This window comes from Pseudorca crassidens, chromosome 5 (genome assembly GCF_039906515.1).
Source record: "Pseudorca crassidens isolate mPseCra1 chromosome 5, mPseCra1.hap1, whole genome shotgun sequence".
NCBI lineage: Eukaryota > Metazoa > Chordata > Mammalia > Artiodactyla > Delphinidae > Pseudorca > Pseudorca crassidens.
In genome coordinates, this window is record NC_090300.1 from 138,138,829 (window position 1) to 138,152,508 (window position 13,680).

The 13,680-nt window shown below is 41.7% G+C and overlaps 1 protein-coding gene across 3 annotated transcripts in view; it reads left to right on the forward strand.

Moving 5' to 3' along the window:
• Positions 1 to 13,680, forward strand: part of ITSN1 (intersectin 1) — a 232,299-nt gene that overhangs the window by 152,469 nt on the left and 66,150 nt on the right. For all 3 annotated transcript variants that reach the window (XM_067739398.1, XM_067739396.1, XM_067739397.1), the window contains exons 20-23: positions 4,455 to 4,702; positions 7,385 to 7,544; positions 10,955 to 11,160; positions 11,938 to 12,020. In XM_067739398.1, coding sequence (XP_067595499.1) covers positions 4,455 to 4,702; positions 7,385 to 7,544; positions 10,955 to 11,160; positions 11,938 to 12,020 — 697 coding nt within the window. The remainder of the gene's footprint in view (positions 1 to 4,454; positions 4,703 to 7,384; positions 7,545 to 10,954; positions 11,161 to 11,937; positions 12,021 to 13,680) is intronic.

Here is a 13,680-nt window from a genome sequence, read left to right on the forward strand (position 1 = left end):
GATTTCTATAATCTTAACATCTGAGCCATTGCTGTGTTGAGGGATCAGCACATACCTGATTCCAGGGGTGGACCAAATCCAGCCCGTGCCTGTTTTGTAATAAAGTTTTATTGGAACACATTCAGGCGTGTTCATTTACATATTGCTTACAGCTGCTTTTGTGCTACAGCTGCACAGTTCAGTCACTGCGCAAGTTAAGGAGAATTTTGCCAACCTCTAGATTCGCGCTTTAGAAAACAGTTTTAATATCCTCATCCAGGAGCTTAGGGGGAAACCTTTTACTTCCAAACTAGCAAATGTACGAAACGTGCTTCTCCCTACATTCTGCAGCACATCCCAGGCAGCTGCACTGGTGGGTCTAAGTTGGTACACAGTTTAAACCTGCTTGCTGTCCATGCCCTTTGTCCTGCTTGTGAGGGGAGAGGGAATTTCTGTTACCCTTCTTTGTGACAAGGTCAGAGGCTTTAAAAATCTTAGTGACACCATGAAGATGGCGGTCATGAAGCATATGAACATTGAGAAAAGAAATATTATTGGGTTTCAGCCACGTGTACTTGAACCTGATACGCTGTGTGCATTTGACTGTTGCATCAGTGCCCTACAGTATGCAGTGCATAATTATTAACAGTTCGTAGACTAGATCTGTAACATATTCCCAGACATTTAAGCAACATTTGGGGTTTGTGCTTCCCACTTTGATGTTTCACTAGAATGACCCCAAATGCTTTGAGGTGTTGCTGTGGGGCTGATTAAATGAAATTGTATTAAGACCAATATTGTTGGGCTTCCCTGGTGGTGCAGTGGTAAAGAATCCACCTGCCAATGCAGGGGACACGGGTTCGAGCTCTGACCCAGGAAGATCCCACATGCTGCGGAGCAACTAAATCCGCGAGCCACAACTACTGAGCCTGCATGCCACGACTACTGAAGCCTGCGACGCCTAGAGCCCGTGCTCCGCAACAAGAGAAGCCACCACAATGAGAAGCCCGTGCACCGCAATGAAGAGTAGCCCCCGCTCACTGCAACTAGAGAAAGCCCACGCGCAGCAACGAAGACCCAACGCAGCCAAAAATAAATATAAATCAATTAATTAATTTTTTAAAAAGACCAATATTGTTAATATCAAAATCCCCCTGACTTACAGCCACCGATAGATGAATCTACCCTATGTGTGTATAAGTCCACATTATAGCCAGCCACATTACAAAGAAGTTTGTGTGCTTGACTTTGCTTATTCTATCCTAATTTTATGTCCCGTTTTTCCACAAGGGGATTGGCATTTTGAGTAAAGCTTTTCAAATCCAGGAAGGAATATTTCTCATTTTCATATGAGACCCCTTATGCTTTTTCTAAGTGGATAATTTAATGTTAGGAGGGAATTTTTATTATAACCTCTGAACCTTAAAATTAAATTTTAATTACTCATTAAAATTAATGGATTCATATAAGAATAGATTAAACTAATTGAGATTATTGTTTGTTCAAGTTGACTGATGGATTTCCTTGGTTAAAAGTGAAATACTGATTTCACCATTGCCCTCAAGGATGGCAGAAACTCTTATTTGCAGGGATAAGGAGCTGATGTGGCACCCTCTCCCCTTCCTGAGCACACACAAGCACCTTTCAGTGGTGAAGCCTGCTTTCTGTCATATCAGGGGACAAGGCTGGGTGTGATCAACTAGGGTGTGAGCTAGACCTGCCCATAGGGTGGAACATTTCCTCAGGGCTTCAGATCTAATTCCAGATGTCAACCAAAAGTCTGGTTAACCAGGTAAGACCCATGTCTCAAGGGAATGACAGTGGGTCACAGGACATAATTAGGTAAAGCAGCTGGCATTCAAGGAGGTCCAACTAGCTTAGACCAGTAGGAGTTTGATAGGTCGTGATCAGGGATCACATTCCAGCCCCTACAGGAAGATAGGAAGGCCAACCCCGAGGGCCTAAGGTGCTAGACAGGTTTCTAGAGCAGGGAACTCCCCATAGAGAACCAGAAATCTCTGGTTACCTAAAGTAAACAGGGTCAAATAGAGGCCAGGCTTTTAGAACAGGGCAAAAGAGAACTGCAGTAGAGTCAGACCTGGACAACAGGAGAGATGGCTTTAGAAAATCTGTCATTAAGTACGTCTCATATGCCAAGCAGTGTTCTAGATACTTATCATTCTTTACAACAACTATTATAAAACAGGTACTGGTATTATCCTTCATTTTACAGATGAAGAAACCAAGGCACCAAGAGATTACACTTTGCCCAAAGTCAACCAGCTAATAACGTAGAAGTGGTGTTAAAACTGAGGCAGTCTAATTGCAGAGCCCTACTCTTAATCATGACACTTTGCAGTCTTTTTTTTTTTTTAATTTATTTATTTAATTTAGGCTGTGTTGGGTCTTCCTTATGGTGCGCAGGCTTCTGATTGTGGTGGCTTCTCTTGTTGCAGAGCACGGGCTGTAGGCGCGTGGGCTCAGTAGTTGTGGCTCATGGACTCTAGAGCACAGGCTCAGTAGTTGTGGCGCAGGGGCTCAGTTGCTCTGCGGCATGTGGGATCTTCCCAGACCAGGGCTCGAACCCGTGTCCCCTGCATTGGCAGGCGGATCCTTAACCACTGCGCCACCAGGGAAGCCCCACTTTGCAGTCTTGAGGCGGAGTGATTGTGTCTGGCTCCAGGTCTTCACTCACTGCTGCCAGACCTTACCTCTGGTCCTGGGACGTGTGGAAGGGGCAGGAACTGGGCTGTTTAACCGGCTGAGAAGCTGGGGAGGCCCCGGCTCAGCCTGACCTAGAAACAGCTGTGTTTCCAGTGCAAAACAGCAATAAAGTTAAAGTGCGTCGTAATATCACCAATAAATATAAACAAGAGAGAAAAGGCATCTAGCCATTTGAGTTCAGCAGAAAATAAGATCCAAGTGGGAAAAAAATGTCACCTTAAATCCTCACCTGGAGAAACAATTCGGGCTGCCCAGAAAAAGGAAAGAAAGAAGAAAACAATGCTGGGCGGCTGAATGAGAAGTGGCCCACGTGCTCACATTGATACAAGTGTTAGCACCAGAACTGTAAAGCCAAAAATAGAACCTTTGGAAGCAGCGGCTATCTCGGGGAACTCCTTTTTGGAGAATTCTCAGCTTTAAAAACTGCTTTTACCCATGACAATAGGGTTCCTAAGGTAGAGCAGCAAGGAAGCTCTCCTACGGACTGAATATTTTATAAATAACATGCAGAATTAAGTAGGAAGTCCTGTATTCTACTTTCTCCACCCCTACCCCAGGCATTTTTTTTTTAATTCAAATAAGCTAAGAAACATTATACCATATTACTCTACACTGAATACAAACAGATGTTTGGTCCCATAGTTATTTGCTTTGGGTTTTTTTTTTTTTAAACTGAATATTTGGGTTAGAAAACTGGTATTTTTGCCCCTTTTTCCAAAATCATTGTTAAGACCCTACATACTCATTTCTGTGATTTCGAAAAAGCAACATTAAGGTCCAATGTTTTACTCCTTAGGCAGTATATTATGCAATCAAAATAGGATAAGGTCTCTGACAGAACCTTATTTGACTTATTGTAATGAAAATAATTTCCTACTAGTGAATGTAATTGTCCTCATATTGATCTCCTGTTGCTCATAAAATAGTGAGGGTAACTTCTAAAGATAAGTAGAATCATTCTGGGGATTTTGACTAATCCTTTTGGTCAGAATTAAAATAAAATGCAAGCATTAAAAACACGGGTGTAATAAATCTCTGAAATTTTTTAACAGCGGAATTCTATATTCTCATGTGCATGTTTGTGAATATTAAAGTGAAATTTATACAAAAGAAAACTCTAGGACTTTAATAAAATTAATTGTTGCTGTAAATAATCATTTCCTTAATTTTCTCGTCATGTATCTATGGAGCTTTTAAATGGCTAAACACAGCAGCCAGTTTTGCTTGCTGTAGAAACCATCTAAGGCTCTGTTTTTTATCTCCTTGTCCCTATGCTGAATAAGTACTGCTTAGTTTAGAGATTTTTTTCAGAGTGCTAAATTCATATTGATTGCACCCTTTGCTTTCAATTTTAAATAATAAACCTAAGTCAAATTATTTCTAATAATTACATGACTTCCTGAGTGATGAAGTCTGTCAATCACTTTCTAATTCAAAGTAGCTCTAAAAATTTAAACTGTAGGCTTTATTAGGATTCCTTATTGGTCTTAACTGCTATTATTAGGGGAAAAAGAAGAAGCTAAACAGGCACAAAAGACTAAGAACTTGAATTATAGCACCTACTGTTTCCTCAGGGTTAAAGTTTAGAGACCATTTTTCCAGACTCTTAGACTAAGAATAAAGTGAAGAAATGTCTGTGCCGTGTGTTAGTCTGACCGGGTCAGAGGCGGGGGCTTTGTTCTGGTAGAGTGTTTGGTGTCTTTAGGGGTTGATTTAGTTCCACTGAATTAAACTTTATGACTTTCCTGCAGGTGGATGAAAGCCAAACTGGAGAACCGGGTTGGCTTGGAGGAGAATTAAAAGGAAAGACAGGATGGTTCCCTGCAAACTACGCAGAGAAAATCCCAGAAAACGAGGTTCCTGCCCCAGTCAAACCAGTGACTGATGCTGCCTCCACCCCTGCACCCAAACTGGCTCTACGTGAGACCCCTGCTCCTTCCGCAGTGACCTCTGCAGAGCCCTCCACGACCCCCAACAACTGGGCCGACTTCAGCTCCACGTATGTGTAGGATGCTACTTATGATGATTTTTGAAATCCCAGCTTAGTGATCTTTTAAGTGTTGTTATAGTCTTGGATTGTACCTCTGAGTAATTTTCATGGCCACTTTCTCTGGTCTTCTGGCAAATTGTGGATTGCATTCTCTGACCCGGATTTAACTATATCATTGCTCAACAGTGATTTGCCCTGGGATAAAGTTAAGCCTATGACCCTTGTTTTGTTCAATAATTTGTCTGTATCTTACATTCTTGTGGAAGAAATGGAGAACTACAGTTTCCTAATAATGTGCTTGACACCCATGACAGCAAATATTTAGAGTCATTTCCTGCACGGAGATAGCACTTTTTTTTTTCCTGGACAGAAACAGAAATTGAATTTAGTCATGTGGTTTTGAATAAGATAGAAAGCTGTTTCCTGTGAAGCTTTTCTCTTTCATCAGTCCTGTACAAACGTACACCAGAGCGAAGAGATGTGTACTCTTGGCCACTGTTCGTGCTATGCCTTTGGTCATCAGGAAATGGCATTAAAAACAGTGTGTAAGCAGAGGTTTGAAAGCAGAGATGAAGCCGCTGTCCACACTTCCAGTTATAGGACTGGTCTAGGTGTGCAGTAGTCTAAAAATATTTTATACTGGCTTTCAAGTAAAAGGGACGTAAGAAGTGTTTAAAATTTGTTTTCAAGTCTGATCATCTTTCAGAAGAAACAAATTGAAGGCAAGGAGTCAGGGCTTAATGTTGGAGAAAGACCAGGTGGAGGAAATAGAGGAAAGAGAGGTGAGTGATGACCAAAGGCAGGAGGAAGTAGAGGGAAGGATGTAAGGAATAGCAAGTTTTTCATACTTACATTTTCACATAAATGGTTGAAAGTGCTAAAGAAGGTCCTCCCTATCTAATCTCTGCTAAAAAGTAGTCTTTTATTAGATGATTGAAAACAAGTTGAAATTCTCCTCTCGATTTTTTTTCTTAATTGAAGTATAGTTGATTTATAATATTGTGTTAATTTCAGGTGTACAGCAAAATGATTCAGTTATATATCAGTAAGTCCCCTCATACGAACCTTCAAGTTGCGAACTTTCAAAGACGTGAACGTGCGTTCGCATGTCCAATCACATAAGTCAGTTCACGCGTCTGGCGTACATTGTCACATGGTTGTGTTTTTGTGTACTTTACTATACTGTACTGTATAGAGTACAGTAGTACAGTATCTTTATTTCAACCCCAGGATGTCGGGAAGCAAGCATAAAAGCAGCAGTAATGTAGCTGGTACTGAACTGTACTTTTCAAGGTATTATATTGTAAGATTAAAAATGTTTTATTTATTTTTGTGTTTGTTTTTTATGTATTATTTGTGTGAAAAGTATTATAAACCTATTACAGTACAGTACTATATAGCCGATTATGTTAGTTGGGTACCTAGGCTAACTTTGTTGGACTTATGAACAGATTGGACTTTCGAATGCGCTCTTGGAACAGAACTTGTTCATATGTAGGGGACTTACTGTATATATTTTTTCATATTCTTTTCCATTATAGGTTATTACATGACATTATAGTTCCCTGTGCTATATAGTAAATCCTTGTTGCCTATCTTTTTTGTGTATAGTAGTTTGTATTCCCTTGTCCTGATTTTGATTGAAAAGTTCTGACTTGGGCTTCCCTGGTGGCGCAGTGGTTGAGAGTTCGCCTGCCGATGCAGGGGACACGGTGTTCGTGCCCCGGTCCGGGAAGATCCCACATGCCGCGGAGCGGTTGGGCCTGTGAGCCATGGCTGCTGGGCGTGCGCGTCCGGAGCCTGTGCTCCGCAATGGGAGAGGCCCGCGTACCGCAAAAAAAAAAAAAAAAAGTTCTGACTTTTGAAACTAAAGCTTACACTAAAATTTTAAGAAGACAAGTGCTGTGTTTTCCAGGATTTTGTTTTGCTGTGGATCCAGTCAGTGTTACTCTCTTGCTCGATAAATGTGTGGTCTGCAACTCTCCTGCTATAATTCCAGGCTTCTTATTTTCCAAACCCTGAATCAGGATGTGCCATCTATCAAAGGAAATATTCTAATTTTCAGATTTGTTTATGTCTTATAAAGATTTTTAAAAAGTCAATTGAATTTAAATCTGCACTGACACAGATGTGTTTATTTAAAATTATAAAATCGCAAAATTAAAACCATCCCTGATATCAGGACAACAGGTTGCTGTAAGGATACCACTGGTAGTTACCATGGTATCCAAGCACATGGCCTGGTGCTTGCTGTGTGATGATGGGACAGAGAGATGCACCAGCCGCTGGGCTGGCATGTTTTCATATGTGGTGCGAAACTTCTTTTTGCTTATTTAGGATTGTCGTTACAAATGAAGATAATGATCACGAGAGGATGTTTCTCTGGTGCTTTCTCGTTGCAAAGTACTTCTCTATGTGGTATTTCATGTGACCCTCACAACTAACGAGAGTGGCACAATATTGTTCCCATTTTATCAACGAGGAAATCAAGATTCAGAGAAACGACTAGAATTTGCCTGAGACCCATTGCTAGTGTGTGACGGTCAGACCCAAACCCAAGTCCAGTGCTCTTTCCCCCCTCCTTGTTCTTAAACAAGCCCCAGGCACATCCTGGGTGTATGTTTATGGGGGGAGAAATGTCGGTGCATCAGGAAGTCCTTGCCACTCACGGTGGCGTGCTTCGCCTTCCAGGTGGCCCACCAGCACGAACGAGAAACCAGAAACCGACAACTGGGATGCATGGGCAGCCCAGCCCTCCCTCACCGTTCCGAGCGCCGGGCAGTTGAGACAGAGATCAGCCTTCACTCCAGCCACAGCCACGGGCTCCTCTCCATCTCCTGTTTTAGGCCAGGTAACAGCATCGATGGGAGCAGGGAGGACCTCAAGTGCCTGTGTGGGGCGGACAGATTCAGCCAGTGCTTGTTGTCAATGTCATTTAGGAGTAAAGCCTCATTATATGCATCTGGGTCGGCTGGCAGGGCGGGATCCAGTTCACATTTTCCCAGTAGAGGGAATAGTGACAGTTCAGAGGATGGAGTTCAGACATTTGAACTCCATCTTGAACAGTGGGTAAGGGCTTCTTAGGAAACGGAGAGGGCTGGCATGTCAGACAGAAAATACTGTGAGGATGTCACAGCATTTTTAATCAGCTCTACTCCAGTATAAAATAAAAAGATAAAAAGAAAATAATGTGAGGAGAGGCTTTAGGTAGGAGGTCAGAGAGTGTTTCAGAAAAGTCGTGGGTCAGTCCATTTGGCTAGACCATTGAATATTTACCCAAAAAGATAGACCGATTACAGATTAATGGGAAGCTCTTAAATGCCTTGCTAAGAAAGTAATTTCTGAAAGGATAATAAGTAAAGGAATTTATTCCCTTATTTATTTACTTAATAAATAAAGGAATGAAATTTCTATAAATAGTCAAACCAAACAGTGAAATTGCCCATCTGGCAGGCATTTGGGGTCAGGGACAGTTTCTGCTCGGGGAACAGCCAGAGTGAACACAGGCTCCGGGCAGATTCACGTGGAGGGTGGTGTGTGCAGGAAGATTCGAGTCGGGGACACAGGGGCACTGACAACAGTTGAAGAGGGTGGAGCCCCAGTGCCTGTGGGAGCAAAAAGGAAAGGAAAGGTCTGGGACTGAGAAAAAGATTTGACTTTACAGGGGAACAAGGAAGGCAGAAAGAGAAATTGATTTTTAGCGAAAAGAAGTTGGGTTTTAGACGTGTTAATTTTCAGGTGAGAGGGGGACAGCCAGGTCATTCTGTCTGGCAGGAATTGGGACATAGATCAGATCTCAGGAAATGAGTGAGCTCTTCAAAGGAGAGAGAGTGCACGAAGATGGAAATTGCACAGAGCGTGTGTCTTCTCTGACCTGGAAGTAGGGCAGCTCCTGAGAGGAGCTGTTCCTTTTCTTTGCATCTGTCCCAGCTCAGCAGGTGGCACAAGTGTCATGCTCAGCCGTGGTGACTCTGGTGGAGGAGGGCTCAGGACCAGGAAAATGAGGCGAAGTTGAAGGCTGTTTCCAGAAAGCGGGGGTGGTGGTGCTCATATTATTAAAGGCGGTGGTCTGGGCAAAGAGGCAAGTAGAACATATCTGTGAACCTAAGTGGGAGAAGCATTAAAAGCACAGAAAAGAAGACAGGCTTCTTTTTCTTCTGGGAGAGGAAGGGTGAAGAGAGGTTGGAGAAAGAGGGAAAGGAGTTCAGGTTGTGCTCTGGGCAGCTTTTTCAGGAGGGGCGCCCGAGGGCCTTCGGAGCATGCATAAAAGGAATTGCGTAAAGAACGATGAAGCCTGACGTGGCTGAATTTAACCTGAACGTGTAACTGGTCATCACACATTATCTTGGCTTTCTTCAGCAATACTGCACAGTTTGGGACTAGAAATAATAATAGTAACATAAGCCACCCCTGTTAAGATTATTACTCTCATAGCTGCTCTAAAGATAGATCCTGTTACACTTTCTTAACCACCTTTTGAAGAAAGTGTCTCTGTTTTAGAGATGTGGAAACTGAGGCCTGGAGAGATTAAACAGTTGTCCAAGGTCACACAATTAGTAAGTGACAGACTTGGAATTCAAACCCAGAGTCCGTGTTCTGCCTGATTCCATGCTGGTTATTCAGGCGTCTCCACGTGGAAAGATGGACAGGGCAGGTGCAGCAGAGATTTCTCGGGGTGAGAGGTTATGAAATACTGGAGCCCAGGTGAAATGGCAGAGACTAAACGGAAGTGATGGAGAGGATTGGGCAACACAGAAGCACTGAGATCCACGGCTCCGGTGTGAGGCTCCCTGCAAGCACGAGGTGGGGACACGGTGGGCAGAGACTCTGTGGTCCTGGGGGACGTTTGGAATCCAGAGACCCCTCCTCAGTTCTGAAGACTGGGTGGAGTGTACAGTCGAGATGGAAAGAAATAGGGATGTCATAGGTCTAAGAAGGCGAGAACCCATGGAGACCAACATGGAAGCCGAAACTCTTTGACCTCTCATAAATTCTCCACTTGTCAGACATAATCACAGTTAAATGTCATTATGAAAATATCTTGTACAGGCAAGTCCAAGTTGGTTCTGAATGAACTGTCATTGGGCATTATCCCTTGTTCTTGTCCATTTACGTATATAATTGAAAGTTGATGTTGTTGTATTTTTTAGTACTGTTTTAAGATACTGTAACTGTTTTATGTTACAGTCTTAAAAAAGGTAATAAATGCCTCACCCCACCTTTCCAGCCTCACCTCCTACTCCACCCCTCCATGAGACTAGGCCACATGCACCCCCAGATCGCGCTTCTCCTCCTGGACCTTGCGGGACAGCGTCGCGCGGCCGTGCCCTCCGCCTGGAGTGCCCCTCCTCCGAAGCCCTAGCTACCAAAATCCTTCTCATCCTTCAAGGCTCAGCTCAAACGCTGCCTCCTCTGTGAAACTCCCCATGTTGCCCTCAGGCAGCATTAATCCCTCTTTTCTCTCTGTTCCGGCAGTGAATAGTTGGAACCTCTTCTTAGCCTATTTCATTCTGCCGGGTGGTAGGCATAGTTGTTTGTATCTCTTTCTTCCTCATTAATTATGAGTTCCTTGGTAATAATATCATACTGCCCATTTTTATAGTGCTTTCTGGTTAATAAAGTGTTTTAACCTAAATTATTTGGGGGAGCAGAGATGGCATTTTATTCATCTTTGTATATGGTTTGCATATAGATGTATTTATAGTAAATGAGGATTACAGTGGATTTATGCTTGCCAAACCCCTGTTCCTCTAAAAAGGAACTGAAACAAGCCTAATCCAATGCAAGGTGTATTTCCCTGTGTCCACCTAAACTAAGATATCAGTTAATTACCTTTTGAGATTTTATAAGGTTTCTGCTCTGGTATTAATCCCCCACTAAACACCCAAATCCGATTGGAAATTGGCAGGAGTGGGAGTGCCCTGGGCAACTTGAGACTTAAAATAGAACCCAAACAGAAAAGGCACACAGCCGGGTACAACAGAATAAACACGACCTCCTGACTTGTTTAAATAGAGAATTCTAGATGGCCCGACCACGGCTTTGTGAATAGGCTAGCAGATTTTCACCTCCACTTTTGGAAATAAACAGTTACTGAAAACAGTGGAGCATGTGGCACCAGTGCTGTGCTGAGGCAGGGTCCTCTGCGGCTGAGCATGTGCCTGCGTGTGCCCGTCGCAGGGGAGGAGCCGGTGTTCACGTCACCTGAATGGATAACAAATCACAGAGTGATGAGAGGTCCTTTATGTTCTTCCACACAAGGGCGAAAAGGTGGAGGGGCTACAAGCACAAGCCCTGTATCCTTGGAGAGCCAAAAAAGACAACCATTTAAATTTTAACAAGAATGATGTCATCACAGTCCTGGAGCAGCAAGACATGTGGTGGTTTGGAGAAGTTCAAGGCCAGAAGGGGTGGTTCCCCAAGTCCTACGTGAAACTCATTTCAGGGCCCATAAGGAAATCTACGAGGTATGTTTGTATTTATCTGCTTCTATTGGATGAAAACCATGTCAGGCATGAAATTATTGTTTGCACTAGTTAAGATTCATAGATAGGAGTTGCAGGATTGTTTTGTCTTTAAACTGGATCTTTTAACTGCAGAAATTAGGGTACATGGCAACAGGGGAGAGCCTCTTACAGATAAATGGTCATTTTTTTCCTTGCTCATAGAAACCTGTATATCCTGTTTTTCATTGACTTATGCATGAGGGAATTCTACTCTGAGACCTGGAACATTCTTGTGGATTTGTTGGAGATTATGCCCCTCTTCATGCTTAGTATCCAGTACTGTTCCAGACGTACAGGACTACTTAGAGGCCCAAAGCATTTGGGAAAATTTATGGAAGAATGAATTATCTTTTTCATTAGGAAACTTATAGCATGCAACCTTAACATAAAGGTTGTTGTTTAATTGTTCTAACCATGTAGGTGGTCAAAACAAATTATGAGCTTCAAGAAGAAATGAAGAGCAAAATTACTGAATGAGCATCTGTCAGTCATGCTTTGAAATAGACCAATACGTTAGCTGTGTATCCAGAAAAGCAAAGTGCTGACAAACAAGGATGTGAGCTTAGAATCAGGCCTCTGTGGCCCCTTGTGATGTGTTTTGACTTAGCTGAGTGCATCTATTTCAGCTGTAGATTATCAATGCTTTAAATGTTAAACAGTTTTTAAAAAGAAAAGTCAGTGTCATTTGTACTGTTTTCTTTGAGGGTGAAAATTAAAATACTTTCCCCCCTCTTCCAGCATGGATTCTGGTTCTTCAGAAAGTCCTGCTAGTCTAAAGAGAGTAGCTTCCCCAGCAGCCAAGCCGGCCGTGTCAGGAGAAGGTGAGAACCTGACTCAGATCATGTTCTTTAGAAGGTGGAGGGAATCGTGTAATACAGTGAATGTTGGAAATGAAGTTGGATTTCATGTTTAAATAGTTTACATTAATTTACGTTCATTATATTAAACTCTAAGCTAAAATGAGGTTTAGCTCTTCACAAAGTCATAGTACTTTATGGAGACTTTCAAAATACTATCAGATATATTGATCATAAAAACTGAATTTTCTAATTATGTTTGATTATGAGCCCTTTGACTCTTGAAAGAGGCCCATCACAGTCACTAAGGACCAAGTTCTCTGAGCATCTCTACAGGTAATTTGTGGTAGTTGCTATTTTTCTGACTTTATACAGGTAAGTATTAAGGCTTAAAGCCATAACTATACAGTTCAGTAAAACTGTCACAGTAACGTCAGTGCCATTTGTACCCCAAATGAAACAGAAGTTTCATTTCTGTGTTCCATGTAAATAACCACAGCAGATTATTTAGGCCTAAAAATTGTATTTTGAGTGTTTATTACACAAATAATTAATTGCTTTATTTCCTCTTCTTCATGACATAATCTTTTCGATTATATATGCCAATATATAGTATAGGTTTAAAAATGAACAAAACCTGCATAATTCAGGCTCTAATGGTAAAAATCTCATGTCTTTTCTTCATTTGGTCCAGCCATTATCAGAGTACTAAGTGAAGAATGAGCGCTACCCAAGTTAGACAGGCTTTCCATGTTGAAGTATGAACAGTGTTTGTAGCTAACAGATGTCTACACAACTGTATAGTAGTTTTTCATAGATTCCTTGAATAAATTCCACGAGGGTGGAATCTTTCGTTCAGTTTGTTTGCCATTATGAGACTTACATTTCTTAGAAACTTTGCCTTACGAAAAATAGAATTAGTAAAGCAATTGTTTCAATGGAGACAGCAAGGGTTAAAATTTAATGGTATTTCAGGTAGTAACAAAGTTACTTTTTCAAGAGGAATTTCAGAAGTAAAAATTTTTTTTTGGTTTATAGGTATAGCTGTAAAACTTCATCATCACTGAACAAATCCAGTATTTTATTGTATCCAGTTTTTGCCATTACTGCCAAAACAATCATTAAGATAGTTCTCTTCATACATTTTTTGTCATCTTAATGACTTTTTTATCCACTGTTAGGAGAACAGGCAAGAAGGTCTTTTAAACACAGCACGTGTAGTCAGTATTATGTCAGGCAAATTATGTGTGCCTCCCGTCCCCCCAAATTCAGTGTGTTATATCCATTCAGTCTCACTGGAGCACCAGAGTTTGTATCCTGGCTCTCTCACCTAGTGACCATTTACTTTTAGTCATGCCTTAACTCCCTCATCTGTAAAATGGGCATAATAAGCACCACTTGAGGTAGGAAATTATTACAAGGCTTATGAGATAATAGTGTAAGCTTTTGGAATAAAGGTCAGTAAATGTCTGCTACTCTTATTTCCTTTTTGCTTCATTTCCTGGATTTATCGATAGTCACTTAAAGCAGTGAGCTTTCTCATCCAAAAGCTGGGTTTTTTTGTTTTTGTTTTTAGCATCTTTATTGGAGTATAATTGCTTTACAATGGTGTGTTAGTTTCCAACAGCTGGGTTGATGAATGTTGATTTGTTTTGAAACATTGTACAGAGAGAGGCCTCTACAC